This window comes from Nerophis lumbriciformis, linkage group LG03 (assembly GCF_033978685.3).
Source record: "Nerophis lumbriciformis linkage group LG03, RoL_Nlum_v2.1, whole genome shotgun sequence".
NCBI lineage: Eukaryota > Metazoa > Chordata > Actinopteri > Syngnathiformes > Syngnathidae > Nerophis > Nerophis lumbriciformis.
In genome coordinates, this window is record NC_084550.2 from 65,850,001 (window position 1) to 65,870,000 (window position 20,000).

The window sequence follows — 20,000 nt, forward strand, 5'->3', positions numbered from 1 at the left end:
TGAGCCCGGCAGAACGGATCCGGAGCAGGACTTGACGCAGATGAGAGAGGTGGTCTTTCCAGGAAGTGCTGAAAACCACCACATCATCGAGATAGGCAGCAGAGAACTGGCCACACCCCTGCAGAACGCGATCCATTAGCCGCTGAAATGTTGCGGGGGCTCCATGTAGTCCGAACGGCATAACCGTGTAATGATAGAGACCCTTTGGTCCACGGAAGGCAGTGTACTCCCTTGACTCCTTCTCTAAAGGGACTTGCCAGTATCCCTTACACAGGTCAAGGGTGGTGATGAACACAGCTTTGCCGAGCTTCTCAAGAAGTTCATCAATACGTGGCATGGGATAAGCATCGAATTTAGAAACGGCGTTCACTTTGCGTAGGTCATTACATACTCTTATTGTGTTGTCTTTTTTAGGAACGAGGACAATGGGGTTACACCACTCACTGTTTGAGGGTTCAATCACTCCTAGATCCAGCATGGTTTGGATTTCATGGTTGAGGGGCTCCACCAGCCGCTCAGGCACTCTGTAGGGGCGCTGACGGATAGGTGTTGGGTTTTTTAAATGAATGACATGTTCAATTAGTGGAGTTCTTCCTGGCTTTCCACTGAACAATACTGGGAATTCTTCACACACTTGCAATAGTTTATGGGCAGATTGTGCAGACAAGTGACTAACATCAGGTTTCTGTGGTGTAGTGAGCATGGACAAATCTGTCTCCTCCACATCATCCTCCATTTCCACTTCCCGTGCCAGCATCACCTTTTCCTCTTGCAACTCCTTGCTTTGAGTATGTACTTGACTGGCTTGGACATCCTTTCCTTCCACAGAGGATTTCCTCTCCTTCCATTCCTTCAGAAGGTTGATGTGGTACACTTGGGATGCCTTTCCTTTCTCTGGATGTGAGATTTCATAAGTGACTGGACCAGCTTGTCTGACCACGGAGTAAGGACCTTGCCATTGGGCCAGCAGTTTATGACTTGAGGTTGGAAGCGACAGCATGACCTTTTGACCTGGCTGTAGCACCCTACGACGTGCTTTTTGGTCATACCAGGTCTTCTGTTTCAAGGGGCAGACTGGGGCTCGATGCCCTGGCTGTTGGCAGTGGTAGCAGATGAGATCCTTCACTGGACTCTGTCTTGGGAGCAGTCTGTTGTCCCCTGAGGTGCTGTAACCACCTGCTTTCTGCACACCTCTTTGGTGTGACAGGTCGGCTGCACCTTGAGCTGCTACACGGTTGTTCTGCTGCCTTGGCATTCGGAGACCTTTACGAGCATTCAAGTACTGGCCTGCAAGTTTAGCAGCAGTAAGTCCGTCTTCTGGCTCGTGTTCCTTGACCCAAGTCTTCATTTCATTGGGCAGCAAGCGAAGCATTTGCTCCAAAATGAAAAGCTCTGCGATGTCTTCTTTGGAACGCTGCTCTGGCTTGATCCATCTTCTGTAGAGACCTTTGAGTCTGTTGTAAGTCTCCTTGGGAGATTCACCAGGGGGAATGTAGGTTGACCGGAACTGGAGCCTATAAATCTCAGGAGAGATATCAAACTTAGCAAGGAGGGCTTCTTTAAGGTCAGCATAGACGTTGGAAGAATCTTCCTCCATCGCAGAATAGGCATCCAGAGCTTTACCGGTCAAGAGTGGAACGAGTCGGCAGGCCCAGTCAGACTGATGCCAGCCCCAGGTGCGAGCGATGCGCTCGAAGCGGACAAGAAAGTTTTCGATGTCCTCACCCTGCTGGAAAGGGAGCATCTTTGGGCCTTGTCGGAGATGATGGTCAGGTGGCGAGGAATCTCTGGACGGCGACGCTTGAGGACTAAGATTTGGATGTGGGCGAGTTCTGGGTTTGGGTTTGGGCGACTGCTCACAACTATCGTCAGGAGTACGGTTAGCATTTTGGTTAGTGAGTGAGTGATCTAGGCTAGGTCTTGTACAGACAGTTTTTAACTCCTGGAGTTCACGAACTAGGACAGCTTCCCTACGTTGCTGTCCAATCAAAAAGTCTTGGAACATATTAACCAGGGTAGGTTCACTTAACACTCTTTCAGTCCTTGGTGGCTCAGCAGACCACCTAGCCTTCCTAAACCCCTTCCTATGCTGCTTACGCCTAGCCCCAGAGTTCTCAAAACCTTTGACGTCTTCTTCGGACTCCTCGGTGTTCCATCCAACTTCATGCTCCTCAGCCATAGTCGTCCGGTCCAGCCTCATCGCCATGGCCCCTCGACCAGCCATCTCATCAGTCTCCTCTGTCATTGCCACCTCCGACACTTGGGATCTCAAACCAGTTCTGGCCTGCCCTCTGCCAGATAAATGTTTGTAAACTCTGCGGCTTGCCATCCCACCACTGCCGCCATATGTCACACCCAGGCTCGGGTGAAGGTAATGTAACCTTTGCAAACCAGACTTTCAAATCAAGGATGGCAAGGCACGCAGTTGGTGAGAGTTTACAAACATTTATTGAAATCCCAAAAAGTGTCAAAAGGTGAACAACGACAGAAAAACAAAGCACCCACAATCTGTAATGTAATAAATAGAGGCAATATTAGTATCGTATATTATATATAGTACATTTATATTCTAAATACATTTCGAAGTTGCATGCGTTAACTAGGCCTATATAATTAATCAAAATAAGCATATTAAAAATAATCAAAAGATAAATCATTCATTATATCAAAATACATGTACTCATAGTCAAAGGTCAATAATCAAATATGTCAAAGTAAAGAATTAACTAATCATAACAGATTTAGCAAAATCAATTAGCATTCAACAAAACTCGTTTAACCGGTTACAACACAACATAATCTCATCATCAAAATATTCACCTTAGTAGATGTTTGATGCATGGAGACCGAAACTCCTACTCAGGACAGAGAATCTCCTCTGGCAGTGACCGACAGCAGACTGTCAGAAAAACGGCATTTTCCAACTTAAATAGCCCTTAGCCCCGCCCACTAGCTGGGACCAATTTGACAGGGGAAATTAAGAAAACAGTTATTTTGTAAATTTCACCATAAATAACCATCACATGTCTAAAAGGTATTCACATGGTACTTTTGCATGTGTAGAGCAGTCATTTTCGTACACAGTATATTCAGGCTTAGACAACACAACTTTTAAATGTCCAGTGTCCTTCTGTAACACCCAGCATTTGAAGATCATGGTTCGACCCAAATTTGGCCTAATTAGTGAATGCAGGTGTGGTCACCTATATAAAGCCCTCAACCCCACCCTGACTCTTTTGGTCAATAGTTCAGAGCCATGGTGAGTGACAGGTAACAATTTGTTTGTTGAGCACATGCTTTTCACTGGCTAACAAGATTGAATGTTTGTGTCCATGTTGAGCTTCCCAACAAATGTGCACGGTTTGTGAGGAAGTCCAAAGGTCAAACAGTGACAGTGTGGGGTCAAACTGTCACACATACGTACGTACATATGTATGCATACGTACGTACGTATGTATGCATACGTATTTACGTATGTATGCATACGTATGTTTATATACAGGTAAAAGCCAGTAAATTAGAATATTTTGAAAAACTTGATTTATTTCAGTAATTGCATTCAAAAGGTGTAACTTGTACATTATATTTATTCATTGCACACAGACTGATGCATTCAAATGTTTATTTCATTTAATTTTGATGATTTGAAGTGGCAACAAATGAAAATCCAAAATTCCGTGTGTCACAAAATTAGAATATTGTGTAAGGGTTAAATTTTGAAGACACCTGGTGCCACAAACTAATCAGCTGATTAACTCAAAACACCTGCAAAGGGCTTTAAATGGTCTCTCAGTCCAGTTCTGAAGCCTACACAAACATGGGGAAGACTTCAGATTTGACAGCTGTCCAAAAGGCAACCATTGACACATTGCACAAGGAGGGAAAGACACAAAAGGTTATTGCTGAAGAGGCTGGCTGTTCTCAGAGCTCTGTGTCCAAACACATTAATGGAGAGGCAAAGGGAAGGAAAAACTGTGGTCAGAAAAAGTGTACAAGCGATAGGGATCACCGCGCCCTGGTCAAGATTGTGAAAAAAAAACATTCAAAAATGTGGGGGAGATTCAGAAGGAGTGGACAGCTGCTGGAGTCAGTGCTTCAAGATCCACCACCAAGAGACGCTTGAAAGACATGGGTTTCAACTGCCGCATACCTCGTGTCAAGCCACTGTTGACCAAGAAACAGCGCGCAAAGCGTCTCACCTGGGCTAAGGAAAAAAAGAGCTGGACTGCTGCTGAGTGGTCCAAAGTCATGTTTTCTGACGAAAGCAAATTTTGCATTTCCTTTGGAAATTGAGGTCCCAGAGTCTGGAGGAAGACAGGAGAGGCACAGGATCCACGTTGCCTGAAGTCTAGTGTAAAGTTTCCACCATCAGTGATGGTTTGGGGTGCCATGTCATCTGCTGGTGTCGGTTCACTCTGTTTCCTGAGATCCAGGGTCAACGCAGCCGTCTACCAGCAAGTTTTAGAGCACTTCATGCTTCCTGCTGCTGACCTGCTCTATGGAGATGGAGATTTCAAGTTCCAACAGGACTTGGCGCCTGCACACAGCGCAAAATCTACCCGTGCCTGGTTTACGGACCATGGTATTTCTGTTCTAAATTGGCCCGCCAACTCCCCTGACCTTAGCCCCATAGAAAATCTGTGGGGTATTGTGAAAAGGAAGATGCAGAATGCCAGACCCAAAAACGCAGAAGAGTTGAAGGCCACTATCAGAGCAACCTGGGCTCTCATAACACCTGAGCAGTGCCAGAAACTCATTGACTCCATGCCACGCCGCATTAACGCAGTAATTGAGGCAAAAGGAGCTCCAACCAAGTATTGAGTATTGTACATGCTCATATTTTTAATTTTCATACTTTTCAGTTGGCCAACATTTCTAAAAATCCCTTTTTTGTATTAGCCTTAAGTAATATTCTAATTTTGTGACACACGGAATTTTGGATTTTCATTTGTTGCCACTTCAAATCATCAAAATTAAATGAAATAAACATTTGAATGCATCAGTCTGTGTGCAATGAATAAATATAATGTACAAGTTACACCTTTTGAATGCAATTACTGAAATAAATCAAGTTTTTCAAAATATTCTAATTTACTGGCTTTTACCTGTATGTATGTATGTATGTATGTATGTATGTATATATATATATATATATATATATATATATATATATATATATATATATATATATATATATATATATACATAATGCTTTTCATAACCTTCATTCTTTTTTTCTAAGAAATGCATTAAAATCGCACTTTTAAAATGTTTGCTTTCATTAAAAAAAATAAATAAATAAAAATAAAAATCTCAAACTTTTCAATGCCACACAGACCACAGCAACCACACACCACCGCTCTCAGGTTTCTGTGTGGAAAACTATGTCTGTGTATTAAAAGTTTTGGGTACTCTTCAGCATGGATTTGATCAATGTTTATTAGTTACACTCATTAAATAAATAATAATAAATAAACGATTAATAAAAGCAACAAAATAGCAATCAAATCATCAATTGATCGTTGCAGCACTAGTCCTAAATTCTGTTTTTTATTTTGTTGATGGGTTACGTTGTGTGTTCGGTAGCGTGTCAGAAAATGAGGAACGTGCTGTTAATAGGGCAAACATAAAGGTTAGACGTCAAATGTCTTGGACCCAAAATACCCCAATAAGCTGGAATCTGCAAATGTTGCCTTTTTGTTTGCCTTTCTATTTTTTCAATGGTCAAACAGAGTAGTCCTCTTTTTTTCCTGTCACCAGTAAGCGCCAGCTAATTCTGTGTCGGTCTTCATGTTTCCAGGTCAAACAGGGAGTGTCAGATTGACCAGCACCACCGCAACCAATGCCAATACTGTCGCCTCAAGAAGTGCTTCCGCGTGGGCATGCGCAAAGAAGGTATCTATTGAGCCCTAACGTTTGTGTGCAACTGTCTCGGTTTGAGTCGCTCCCGTTAGGAAGTGTATTATCTGGTGTGACCTGTCGGACACGGCACACGTGGTTGTCTCTGTCCAATGGTGGCTGAGCGGACTGTCAGCTCAATGCCACGCACTAGCTCAGGGGTGGGCAATTAATTTTTACCGTGGGCCGCATGAGCAACCCGAGCACTGCTGGAATTCAATATTTCAATTAAATTTTGCTCAATATTATTTTTGATGTACCGTAAGATAAATAATAATAATTAATAATAATAATACTTTCATTTAACCTAACTTAACTTTATACAAAAGCAGATTGCTTTTGATGGTTTTATTTTTAACACTGTCTTACACTACACTTCCTGATGTACAATACAATGCAAAAATGTCAATTTCTGCACAGGGTTAATTTAAAGTTTATCTTGCATCCTCTTTAAAAGTCCAACATTTTTCCCCGTCAGATTTGGACAACCATCTGTTGTCACACCTGCCAGCTTGTCCCATTTCAGTCCTAACATGTCCAAACACGCATTTACCTCTGTGAACAAGTCATTACCTGTGGTTATCCCTTTTAATTGACTGCATGGCTGCCAGCTCCTCCGTGATTTGAAAGTCAGCAGTTATCCCACGTAAGAAGATGAGCAGCTGGGCGGTGTTACGTGCATCGCAGCTCTCATCCAAAGCCAGCGAAAAACAGTCAAAGTCGGCCGTTCTGTTCTTCAGCTGAAGCTCCAAGTTTCAGGTGTTGTGCCGGATAATGCACCCCCGGCGTAGAATTCACCCCCTGACGGGAGTGTTATATCAACTAAAGCCCACACTTAAAGTTTCCACGTCCAAGATTGAATCTATTTAAAAAAGTTATTTAATAAGAAGCCAAAAGTGCAAAAACAATAATGTTCGTGTTGGAGGAGTTGTGAATGAATGAAATATGAAATCCGTGCTGCAGTCTGCAGGTGTAGTTAATGTTGTGGCCCAGCAGCTACTGCAGCATGGATTTCATATTTCAGTCATTCACAACTCCCCCAACACGAACATTATTGTTTTTGCACTTTTGGCTTCTTATTAAATAACTTTTTTAAATAGATTCAATCTTGCACGTGGAAACTTTAAAGGGGAACATTATCACAATTTCAGAATTGTTAAAACCATTAAAAATCAGTTCCCAGTGGCTTATTATATTTTTCGAAGTTTTTTTCAAAATTTTACCCATCACGCAATATCCCTAAAAAAAGCTCCAAAGTGCCTGATATTAACCACCCGTCCATTTTCCTGTGACGTCACATCGTGAAGCCAACACAAACAAACATGGCGGAAAGAACAGCAAGCTATAGCGACATTAGCTCGGATTCAGACTCGGATTTCAGCGGCTTAAGCGATTCAACAGATTACGAATGTATTGAAACGGATGGTTGTAGTGTGGAGGCAGGTAGCGAAAACGAAATTGAAGAAGAAACTGAAGCTATTGAGCCATATCGGTTTGAACCGTATGCAAGCGAAACCGACGAAAACGACACGACAGCCAGCGACACGGGAGAAAGCGAGGACGAATTCGGCGATCGCCTTCTAACCAACGATTGGTATGTGTTTGTTTGGCATTAAAGGAAACTAACAACTATGAACTAGGTTTACAGCATATGAAATACATTTGGCAACAACATGCACTTTGAGAGTGCAGACAGCCCAATTTTCATCAATTAATATATTCTGTAGACATACCCTCATGTCAGCAGGCCAGGGAAGCTAGGGTCGATATTCTTCTCTTGATCATCTTCGGGACGGGGTGAGCCAAGACATCCAGGGGGGTTTAGCTCGCTCGTCTGCGGGAACAAACTGCCGCCATTGCTTGCCGTGCTACCGAGGTCCTTTGTCCCTGAATTGCTCACACACTCCGGCAGATTCAATGGGGGTCTGGCGGCAGATTTCTTTGACTTTATCGTTGGAAATGCATCTGCTTTGAGTGTCGCAGGATATCCACACATTCTTGCCATCTCTGTCGTAGCATAGCTTTCGTCGGTAAAGTGTGCGGAACAAACGTCCAATTTCTTGCCACTTTCGCATCTTTGGGCCACTGGTGCAACTTGAATCCGTCCCTGTTCGTGTTGTTACACCCTCCGACAACACACCGACGAGGCATGATGTCTCCAAGGTACGGAAAACAGTCGAAAGAACGGAAAATAACAGAGCTGATTTGACTCGGTGTTTGAGAAAATGGCGGATTGCTATTGATATTAGAAAGGCGTTTAATTCGCCAAAATTCACCCATTTAGAGTTCGGAAATCGGTAAAAAAAATATATGGTCTTTTTTCTGCAACATCAAGGTATATATTGACGCTTACATAGGTCTGGTGATAATGTTCCCCTTTAAGTGTAGGCTTTAGTTGATATAACACTCCCGTCAGGGGGTGCATTCTACGCCGGGGGTGCTTTATCCGGCACAACACCTGTTATATCAGCCCAACAGAGTCCAATAAGCACTCCTTAATAAACTCTCCGTCAGAAAACGCCTTACTTTTTCTGGCGCTTTTGTGAGAAATGACGAAACTTGTCCTGACGGCTGCATCTCTGGGGGTGTGAAATTTGGCAAAAAGTCCTTGTTGGGTTTGCAGTTTTACCATCAACGCATCAGCCTCCCTTGCGCGCGCTTCATCAGACAGATTCCGGTATTTTTCCTCGTGCTTCGTCGTGTAGTGGCGACTCAAATTATATTCTTTAAACACAGCAACCTGTGTACCACACATTAAGCACACGGCTTTACCTTTAATTTATGTAAAGAAATACTTGGCAGTCCATGTCTTGTTGGAAACACGCCATTCGTCATCAACTTTTCTCTTTTTAGCGTCTCATCACTTGTCGCTGTGCACCTTCACTCACAGGTTACACACGGACATATGCATAGATAACACTTTTCAAAATAAAAGCAGCACAGTTGTATTGCGCGCACGACATAGATGTTTTTTAAACTTTATTTTGTAATTTGTGATTGCCGCTGTTCACATTCACTCACAATCACACACGCGCATACGTCCACACGGAAGTAATACAAATAACGCTTTTCAAAACAAAAGCAGCACCGTTGTATTGCACACTCGACATAGATACTTTTTTAAATTTATTTTGTAATTTATGATTGGCCTCAAAATGTATTTCGATACTTTTCTAAATAAAAGGGACCACAAAAATGGCACAATTGGCTTTATGTTAACAAAAAGTCTTATGGTACATTAAACATATGTTTCTTATTGCAAGTTTGTCCTTAAATAAAATAGTGAACATACAAGACAACTTGTCTTTTAGTAGTTAGTAAACAAACAAAGGCTCCTAATTAGTCTGCTGATGTATGCAGTAACATATTGTGTCATTTATCTACCTATTATTTTGTAAAAATTATAAAGGACAAGCTGTAAAAATGGATTATTAATCTACTTGTTCATTTACTGTTAATATCTGCTTATTTTTCATTTTAACATGTTCTATCTACACTTCTGTTAAAATGTAATAATCACTTATTCTTCTGTTGTTTGATACTTTACATTAATTTTGGATGATACCACAAATTTAGGTATCGATCCGATACCAAGTAGTTACAGGATCATACATAGGTCATATTCAAAGTCTTTGTGTCTAGGGCAGTGGTTCTTAACCTGGGCTCGATCGAACACTATGGGTTCGGTGAGTCGGCCTCAGGGGTTCGGCAGAGCCTCCGCCGCGGAGGTCAAGACACACCCGACGCATCGTGTAAACAAAAACTTCTCCCTTTCGGCGTATTACGGATACCCCCAAACAACGTTCCCTCTAATTTTCCATATAAACACAAAAACTCCTTGAGCATTCAGTGGAGCACATGTGAGCGACGTCAGACGTGCACATGCAGCACACCTGTCCCAAACCTGACTAAATAACAAGTTCAATGTTTTATTATTATAATCAAATGACAGCAGTCATTCCCATGAGATTATTTTCTAATATAAGTGCTCACTTACAATGACTATAACATATTGTTTTTCATGAGCTGTGTACTTGTATTATATGTCTGGGTGGGGGGTCCTGCTTTGGAAATAATGTGTACCCCTTTCAGATATCGCATTTAGTTCCCACTAAAACATTCACATGTTGCACAATGAGATGTAAACATGGGATCATGTGTACATTCCTGTAACTTTCTGTTTGTAAAATATACCTTTTATTAGTATTTCTTTAATATAATAACATCATTTTATGAGTACGGTTCGGGAACTGGTGGGGTTCGGTACTTCCAACAAGGTTAAGAACCACTGGTCTATGGACATATTTCCTGAGTTTATAAATATAATGTGAATTTTAAAAAACGTAAAAAAGATTTTGTGATGATAGAAAATATTTATGTAATCATAGTAGTATCGACTAGATACGCTATTGTACATTCGGGCGGGCTATCTTTTGTTAGCGGTTAGCTATTGTATCCTCCTACGGTGTGTAGTGAAGCATGTTTAGCTATTCCTCGTCCTGCAGGGATGATACTTGCAAGAAACTTTCTTTATTTGTCGCCATGGAGACGAGGATTAGTGATGTAGAAGTAGCTAAAACACTGCCGACTGCAGATGGACGTTAGCTTCTAGCTAGCCATGTCTTAAAGCACCTCTTCCTGAGGGTGTTTCAGTGTTATAACTTCACCTTTATTTTTACTTTTTAATCCAACATGTGTCCATTGTCCCTTTTCTGTCTACACACTGTGTCTGCGTGTACGTACTCTGTGTGTGTGCGCTGCCGAACATGCTCCTCTGCTCGTAAAACCAGCAATGTCACGACGTGACCACGCGCCGTCATGCCTGATAAAATCGTTTTTTTTAAATGGGGAACCGGTACTTTTCAAACAAAGTATGGTACCGTTTTTGATTCATTAGTACCGCGGTACTATACTAGTACCGGTACACCGTACAACCCTAACATGGAGTATCTAAAATGTGCTTTGAGTCAGGGTGTCGACTTCTATGGACAGTGTCTGCCTTGTTTACTTCCCGCAGAATGTAAAGCATGTTAATGAGGCACTTTATTGCTCCCCGTGGAGAAATGATCTTGGCCCGAGTACGTCCACAGGGAGGTCAAAGGTCAACAGAGCGGCATTCCAGTGGCTGATTTGGATTCACTCGGGACGGGCGATATGTCCTAAAATCTATATCGCGTATATATTGAAGCCTCTTGCAATAACGATGTATAGAACTATCTCAAAACGGGTTAAAAAAAAGGCTCCTAATTTAGCTGCTGGTGTATGCGGTAACCTGTATTATTTTGTCAATGATATTACTAATCTACTTGTTAATTTACTGTTAATATCTGCTTATTTTCCGTTGTGTCATGTAACATCTACACTTCTGTTAAGCACTTATTCTTCTTTACGTTAGTTTTGGGCGATGCTGCAAATTTGGGTAACGATCCGATACCAAGTAGTTACAGGGGCAGTATTGGCCGTACCAATGTTCATACTTAGAATTTTCAAGATCATGAAATATATATATATATATATATATATAATATACCACAAAACCATGCGGTTGTTTATCGCACTGATCAAAAATGTTGATTAATCGTACTTGGTATTGCTACTGTTGATATTTATATCTATTTTCCCACTTTTGTGAAATTCAAGAGATCAAGCTTAGCAGTTAACTGTGCTTTTTTGTGTCCTCTTACAATGTGTGAGCTTGCATTTTGAGCAATTCCTTATCCTCTAGTCCTCTGGTGATAATACTACATGTAATAAACTTAGTTTATGGACGCAAAGATGAGTGATTTGGAGGCTGCACAGTGGAGGGACATTAGCCGCTAGCCAGAATGCCACATTGCGTTGAGGATGCAGCGTTCGTTCGCTTGCCGCCGTCAAATTTGCAAGACATACCGTATTTTCCGCACCATAAGGCGCCCTGGGTTATAAGCCGCGCCTTCAATGAACGGCATATTTCAAAACTTTGTCCACCCATAAGCCGCCCCGTGTTGTAAGCCGCATCTAACTGCGCTAAAGGAATGTCAAAAAAACAGTCATGGAATCGTATATCAACATGGACGGAGCTGCTGAAAAAAGCCACCCGGCCTCTTCGCGTAAACTTAAACTTACCGTATTTTCCGCACTATAAGGCGCACCGGATTATTAGCCGCACCTTCTATGAATTACATATTTCATAATTTTGTCCACCAATAAGCCGCCCCGGACTATAAGCCGCGCCTACGCTGCGCTAAAGTGAATGTCAAAAAAACGCTGCGCTAAAGTGAATGTCAAAAAAACGCTGCGCTAAAGTGAATGTCAAAAAAACAGTCAGATAGTTCAGTCAAACTTTAATAATATATTGAAAACCAGCGTTCTAACAACTCTGTCCCAAAATGTACGCAAATGTGCAATCACAAACATAGTAAAATTCAAAATGGTGTAGAGCAATAAATAGCAACATAATGTTGCTCGAACGTTAATGTCACAACACACAAAATAAACATAGCGCTCACCTTCTGAAGTTATTCTTCATTCGTAAATCCTTCGAATTCTTCGTCTTCGGTGTCCGAATTGAAAAGTTGCGCAAGCGTGGGATCCAAAAATGGCCGGCTCCGCCTCGTCGAAGTCATCGGATTCAGTGTCGCTGTTGTTGTGCAGCAGTTCTGTGAATCCTGCCTTCCGGAAAGCTCGGACCACAGTTGTGACCGAAATATCTGCCCAGGCATTTACGATCCACTGGCAGATGTTGGCGTATGTCGTCCGGCGCTGTCTGCCCGTTTTAGTGAAGGTGTGTTCGCCTTTGGAGCTGTGTGAAAAAAGCCACCCGGCCTCTTCGCGTAAACTTCCCTTTACCACTCGCTCATCTTTTCTTCATCCATCCATCCCTTCGAGTTAGCTTTTATGATGACGCCGGCTGGAAAGGTCTCTTTTGGCAAGGTCTTCCTTTTGAATATCACCATGGGTGGAAGTTAGCATGGCAAGCTAGAACCACAGTGAAGGATGACTTCTCATTCCCTGTGGTGCGAATATTCACCGTACGTGCTCCCGTTCCACAGTGCGGTTCACAGGAATATCAGTTGCTGTGAAATACGGTAGTAATCCGTGTGCGGATGGAGAGATTGCGTCTTTTTATGAACCGGATCCTTGTCGCGTAGTAGGAGCCATTTTGTGGTCTTTACAGATGTAAACAGGAAATGAAACGTACGGTGATATCCGCGCGTTTTTTCTTCTTCTTCCGGGGGCGGGTGGTAAGAAGCGCTTCCTGTTCTATGGGGGCGGGTGCTTTCCTTGGCGGTTGCTTGCGTAGAAGAAGAAGCGCTTCCTGTTCTACCGGGAAAAAAGATGGCGGCTGTTTACCGAAGTTGCGAGACCGAAACTTTATGAAAATGAATCGTAATAAAGCGCACCGGGTTATAAGGCGCACTGTCAGCTTTTGAGAAAAATTGTGGTTTTTAGGTGCGCCTTATAGTGCGGAAAATACGGTACCTTAACCACTCGCTCATCTTTTCTTCATCCATCCCTTCGAGTTAGCTTTTATGATGACGCCGGCTGGAAAGGTCTCTTTTGGCAAGGTCTTCCTTTTGAATATCACCATGGGTGGAAGTTTCTGGCCATTAGCATGGCAAGCTAGAACCACAGTGAAGGATGACTTCTCATTCCCTGTGGTGCGAATATTCACCGTACGTGCTCCCGTTGTATCCACAGTGCGGTTCACAGGAATATCAGTTGCTGTGAAATAGTAATCCGTGTGCGGATGGAGAGATTGCGTCTTTTCATGAACCGGATCCCTGTCACTTGGTAGGAGCCATTTTGTGGTCTTTACAGATGTAAACACACAAAGGAAATGAAACGTACGGTATATCCGCGCGCTTTTTCTTCTTCTACGCGGGCGGGTGGTTGCTTACAGTAGAAGAAGAAGCGCTTCCTGTTCTATGGGGGCGGGTGCTTACCTTGGCGGTTGCTTGCGTAGAAGAAGAAGCGCTTCCTGTTCTACCGGGAAAAAAGATGGCGGCTGTTTACCGAAGTTGCGAGACCGAAACTTTATGAAAATGAATCTTAATATTTATCCATATATAAAGCGCACCGGGTTATAAGGCGCACTGTCAGCTTTTGAGAAAATTTGTGGTTTTTAGGTGCGCCTTATAGTGCGGAAAATACGGTAGTTAGAACTAGAGATGTCCAATAATGGCTTTTTTGCCGATATCCGATACTCCGATATTGTCCAACTCTTAATTACCGATTCCGATATCAATTGATACCGATATATACAGTCGTGGAATTAACTCATTATCATGCCTAATTTTGTTGTGATGCCCTGCTGGATGCATTAAACAATGTAACAAGGTTTTCCAAAATAAATCAACTCAAGTTATGGGAAAAAAATGCCAACATGGCACTGCCATATTTATTATTGAAGTCACAAAGTGCATTATTTTTTTTAACATGCCTCAAAACAGCAGCTTGGAATTTGGGACATGCTCTCCCTGAGATAATCCTGATACCCACTACAACTATGGGAAGTACTATACTTTGACTTTCACAAAGTGCATTATTTTTTTTATTTTTTTAAACATGCTTCGAAACAACAGCTACAAAAACAGCTTCAGTCCAGAGTATTCTAGAGTAATAAAGTAAACAATAACATAGTCCTCATTTAGTGCAAGACTGCCTGGCATACTGTATAACAGGAAATTATAAACTGGACTCACATTTATCTTCCGCTTGTATTCATCGTGTATCTCCTTATGATTCTTGAAGAGGTGGGAGATCTAATTGCTCGTTTTAAAGGAAGACATCTTGGTTCCTCCTCACATAACCAACTGTTTGCCAGTTTTTTATCCGTTAGAGACACTTTAAAATAATCCCAAACCATAGACATGGTGTCGTTAGTCAGTCACCGAGCGAGCTGGCTTGTTAGCCACGGCTACAGCACCGGCAACAACACACTCTTGTTGTTGTTATGCTGCGCTCGCGGCGGTTTGATGAGGTCATCAAGCGTCGACAGTAAACCTCTCATGCTGCAGTCGTCAACTCCTGTGTTGTGTGTGGGAGTTGGGAGGGGCTGCTGACTGGGAGACGCAACTGCTCTGTACTGCTCCCTACGTCCGGATATGTACCACTCCGTACAGCGGCGTTTTAAAAAGTCATTAATTTTACTTTTTGAAACTGATACCGATAATTTCCGATATTACATTTTAAGCATTTATCGGCCGATAATATCGGTATTTAAACCTCTACAGTCTGCAACATTTTTTATCATATATAAAATGTATATCGTCTATGGCAGGGGTCGGCAACCTTTACCAGTCAAAGAGCCATTTTGACCAGTTTCACAAATTAAAGAAAACAATGGGAGCCACAAAAATATTTTGACATTTAAAATGAAATAACACTGCATACAACTTTTTTTTTTTGCTTTGTGCTATGTATAAACCAAGGGTCTCAGACACGCGGCCCACACCTTAGTATGAAAATTGAATGTTAGTGCGGCCCGCGAGTTTTATATGAAAGGCGCTTGACGGCGTCATACTTGTCAACCCTCCCGATTTTTCCGGCAGACTACGAATTTCAGGGCATCTATTTTCTCGAACGTGTCGTGATGGTACAGCATTTAGGGCCCACTACAACCAGCGTGCCGGCCCGACCTTACGACGTATGGGGCTTCTGCTTGCTTACGTAAGTGACAGCAAGGCATACTTGGTCAACAACCACACAGGTTACACTGAGGGTGGCTGTATAAAAAACTTTAACATTGTTAGAAATATACGCCACACTGTGAATCCACACCAAACAAGAATGACAAACACATTTCGGGAGAACATCTGCACTGTAACACAACATAAACACAACAGAACAAATACCCAGAATCCCATGCAGCCCTAACTCTTCCGGACTACATTATACACCCCCGCTACCAAACCCCGCCCACCTCAAGAGTGGGCTCAAGGGTGATGTGTGAGGGAGCAGGGTTGGGGTGGGGGCGGGGTTTGGTGGAAGCAGGGGTGTATAATGTAGCCCGGAAGAGTCAGGGCTGCATGGGATTCTGGGTATTTGTTCTGTTGTGTTTATGTTGTGTTAAGGTGCAGATGTTCTCCCGAAATGTGTTTGTCATTCTTGTTTGGTTTTGGTTCAAAGTGTGGCGCATTATTAGTAAGAGTGTTTAAAGTTGTTTTATATGGTCACCGTCAGTGTAACCTGTGTGGCTGTTGACCAAGTATGCCTTGCTGTCACTTACGTGTGCAAGCAGAAGATGCATACAACAAGAGGATAGGCTGTCACGCTGTTAATGCAGATTGTAGAGGGCGCTAAATGCTGTACCATTACGGCATGCCCTTATTATTGTTGTCAGGGTGAAAATCGGTAAATATTAACCCCGGGAGTTTTCTGTGAGAGGCACTGAAGTCCGGAAGTCTCCTGGGAAAATCGGGGGGCTCGGCAAGTATGCAGCTGAGCCGCATCAGAGTGATCAAAGAGCCGTATGCGGCTCCGGAGCCGCGGGTTGCCGACCCCTGGTCTATGGCTACACTTCAGGGTCAGATGTCCAATTTAGTAAATTGTGATTTCTAATGTGAATGCAGTCTGACCCTGACATGACGTCGTACGCACTCCAGTGTTCACTCTCGTCGGTCTCAATCGGCAATTTCAAGGATTTTTGTGCAATCAAAATCAATATTTTCTGCACCAATCGGATGGTAAAGAGGCCGTGCCAGCAACTTGAGGGTTCCTGGTTCGATCCTCGGCTTTTGCTATCCTAGTCACCTTTGTTGTGTCCTTGAGAAAGACACTTCACCCTTGCTCCTGATCGGTCGTGGTTAGGGCCTTGCACGGCAGCTCCCGCTGCCATCAGTGTGTGAATGTGGAAATAGTGTCAAAGCGCTTTAAGTACCTTGAAGTACTATACAAGTATAACTTATTTACAAGTATTTTGGCTTTGACACAGGGGTGTCAAACTCATTTTAGCTCAGGGGCCGCATGGAGGAAAATGTGTGCACACGCGGGTCGGACTATTCAAATGATGGCATTAAAACAAAAAAAATAAAGACAATTTCAGATTGTTTTCTTTGACTTACTTTGGCCAAAAATAGGGGTGAGTAGTTCTTTGGAGGTAGAGGGGGGCATTTCCATGGAGGCACTTAGTAGGGAGACTTTGTATTCAATCCTGGGTGGAACAGGAAGCCAGTGAAGGGATTTGAGAATTGGTGTGATGTGGTCGTATTTCCGCACTCTCATCAGGATCCTAGCAGCACTATTCTGTATGTATTGCAGCTTCTGGATGTTCTTGCTGGGGACCCCGACAAGAAGTTTTCTGACTTGATGGGGTCCCTGGGACCCTATTTGGAAAATTCCTAGCGCCAACACTGCTGGGCAAAACAGCAGCAGGCGGCTGTGGCCTGCGGGCCGGTTCTAATACTAATCAAATATCATTCATTCAGATCCGGCCCGCGGGCCTTGACTTTGACACGTAGGCTCTGGCAGTTTTACGGGATATTTTGCTTCGATGTCTGCTTGAGGAGCGAGCAGTCAGAGACAGGAGTGGTGGAACTTTCACATGAGTTCCTAAAACCTTCCATTTTCGCCTGTTTTCTGCTCATTTGTCAACTATTCCAGTGTTTTTCAACCACTGTGCCGTGGCACACTAGTGTACCGTGAGATACAGTCTGGTGTGCCGTGGGAGATGATGTAATTTCACCTACCGTATTTTCCGCACTATAAGGCGCACCTAAAAACCACACATTTTCTCAAAAGCTAACAGTGCGCCTTATAACCCGGTGCGCTTTATTACGATTCATTTTCATAAAGTTTCGATCTCGCAACTTCGGTAAACAGCCGCCATCTTTTTTCCCGGTAGAACAGGAAGCGCTTCTTCTTCTACGCAAGCAACCGCCAAGGTAAGCACCCGCCCCCATAGAACAGGAAGCGCTTCTTCTTCTACCCGCCCCCGGAAGAAGAAGAAAAAACGCGCGGATATCACCGTACGTTTCATTTCCTGTTTACATCTGTAAAGACCACAAAATGGCTCCTACTAAGCGATCCGGTTCATAAAAAGACGCAATCTCTCCATCCGCACACGGATTACTACCGTATTTCACAGCAACTGAACCGCACTGTGGAACGGGAGCACGTACGGTGAATATTCGCACCACAGGGAATGAGAAGTCATCCTTCACTGTGGTTCTAGCTTGCCATGCTAACTTCCACCCATGGTGATATTCAAAAGGAAGACCTTGCCAAAAGAGACCTTTCCAGCCGGCGTCATCATAAAAGCTAACTCGAAGGGATGGATGGATGAAGAAAAGATGAGCGAGTGGTTAAGGGAAGTTTACGCGAAGAGGCCGGGTGGCTTTTTTCACACAGCTCCGAAGGCGAACACACCTTCACTAAGACGGGCAGACAGCGCCGGACGACATACGCCAACATTTGCCAGTGGATCGTAAATGCCTGGGCAGATATTTCGGTCACAACTGTGGTCCGAGCTTTCCGGAAGGCAGGATTCACAGAACAACAGCGACACTGACTCCCGATGACTTCGACGAGACGGAACCGGCCATTTTGGATACCACGCTTGCGCAACTTTTCAATTCGGACACCGAAGACGAAGAATTCGAAGGATTTACGAATGAAGAATAACTTCAGAAGGTGAGCGCTATGTTTATTTTGTGTGTTGTGACATTAACGTTCGAGCAACATTATGTTACTATTGCTCTACACCATTTTGAATTTTACTATGTTTGTGATTGCACATTTGCGTACATTTTGGGACAGAGTTGTTAGAACGCTGGTTTTCAATATATTATTAAAGTTTGACTGAACTATCTGACTGTTTTTTTGACATTCACTTTAGCGCAGCGGTTTTTTGACATTCACTTTAGCGCAGCGTAGGCGCGGCTTATAGTCCGGGGCGGCTTATTGGTGGACAAAATTATGAAATATGTAATTCATAGAAGGTGCGGCTAATAATCCGGTGCGCCTTATAGTGCGGAAAATACGGTAATTGGGTTAAAAATATTTTTTGCAAACCAGTAATTATAATCCGCAAATGTGCCATTGTTGAGTGTCGGTGCTGTCTGGAGCTCGGCAGAGTAACCGTGTAATACTCTTCCATATCAGTAGGTGGCAGCAGGTAGCTAATTGCTATGTAGATGGGAACATGGTTTGTCGTGATCACAATATGCAGACGACAACGGGAGGCATTGTGCAGGTAAAAAGGTATCTAATGCTTAAACCAAGACGAGACTTAAAACCTTCTCTGTGGTCGGCCCTAAGCTCTGGAACACTCTGCCCCTCCATGTTCCAACTGCTCCCACAGTGGAGTGTTTTAAGTCTCGTCTTAAGACCCACTTTTATTCTCTGGCTTTTAACACTACGTGAGTTGTGTGGTCCTCTGTTGTCCTCTGTGTTTTTAAAATGTTGATTTCTATTTACTGTTTTATTTGGTTTTACCCTTTAAAATTGTTTTTAATCATAATTATTTTATATTGTTTTTAATTGTGTTTACCGTATTTTCCGCACTATTAGCCGCACCTAAAAACCACAAATTTACTCAAAAGCTGACAGTGCGGCTTATAACCCGGTGCGCTTTATATATGGATCAATATTAAGATTCATTTTCATAAAGTTTCGGTCTCGCAACTACGGTAAACAGCCGCCATCTTTTTTCCCCGTAGAAGAGGAAGTGCTTCTTCTTCTACGCAAGCAACCGCCAAGGTAAGCACCCGCCCCCATAGAACAGGAAGCGCTTCTTCTTCTACTGTAAGCAACCACCCGCCCGCGTAGAAGAAGAAGAAGCGCGCGGATATTACGTTTCATTTCCTTTGTGTGTTTACATCTGTAAAGACCACAAAATGGCTCCTACTAAGCGACAGGTTTCCGGTTCATGAAAAGACGCAATCTCTCCATCCGCACACGGACTACTATTTCACAGCAACTGCCTAAAGACTTCCAAGAAAAGCTGGCTACTTTCCGTGCATATTGTAAAAACAAGATGGCTGAAAAAAAGATCCGGCCAGAGAACATTATCAACATGGACGAGGTTCCACTGACTTTTGATATTCCTGTGAACCGCACTGTGGATACAACGGGAGCACGTACGGTGAATATTCGCACCACAGGGAATGAGAAGTCATCCT

General features: G+C 43.1%; 1 protein-coding gene across 2 annotated transcripts in view; it reads left to right on the top strand.

Annotated features, from left to right (window-relative positions):
* The window catches only part of nr2f6a (nuclear receptor subfamily 2, group F, member 6a), a 59,978-nt gene that overhangs the window by 19,525 nt on the left and 20,453 nt on the right, over nucleotides 1–20,000 (top strand). For both annotated transcript variants that reach the window (XM_072912876.1, XM_072912877.1), the window contains exon 3: nucleotides 5,801–5,895. In XM_072912876.1, coding sequence (XP_072768977.1) covers nucleotides 5,801–5,895 — 95 coding nt within the window. The remainder of the gene's footprint in view (nucleotides 1–5,800; nucleotides 5,896–20,000) is intronic.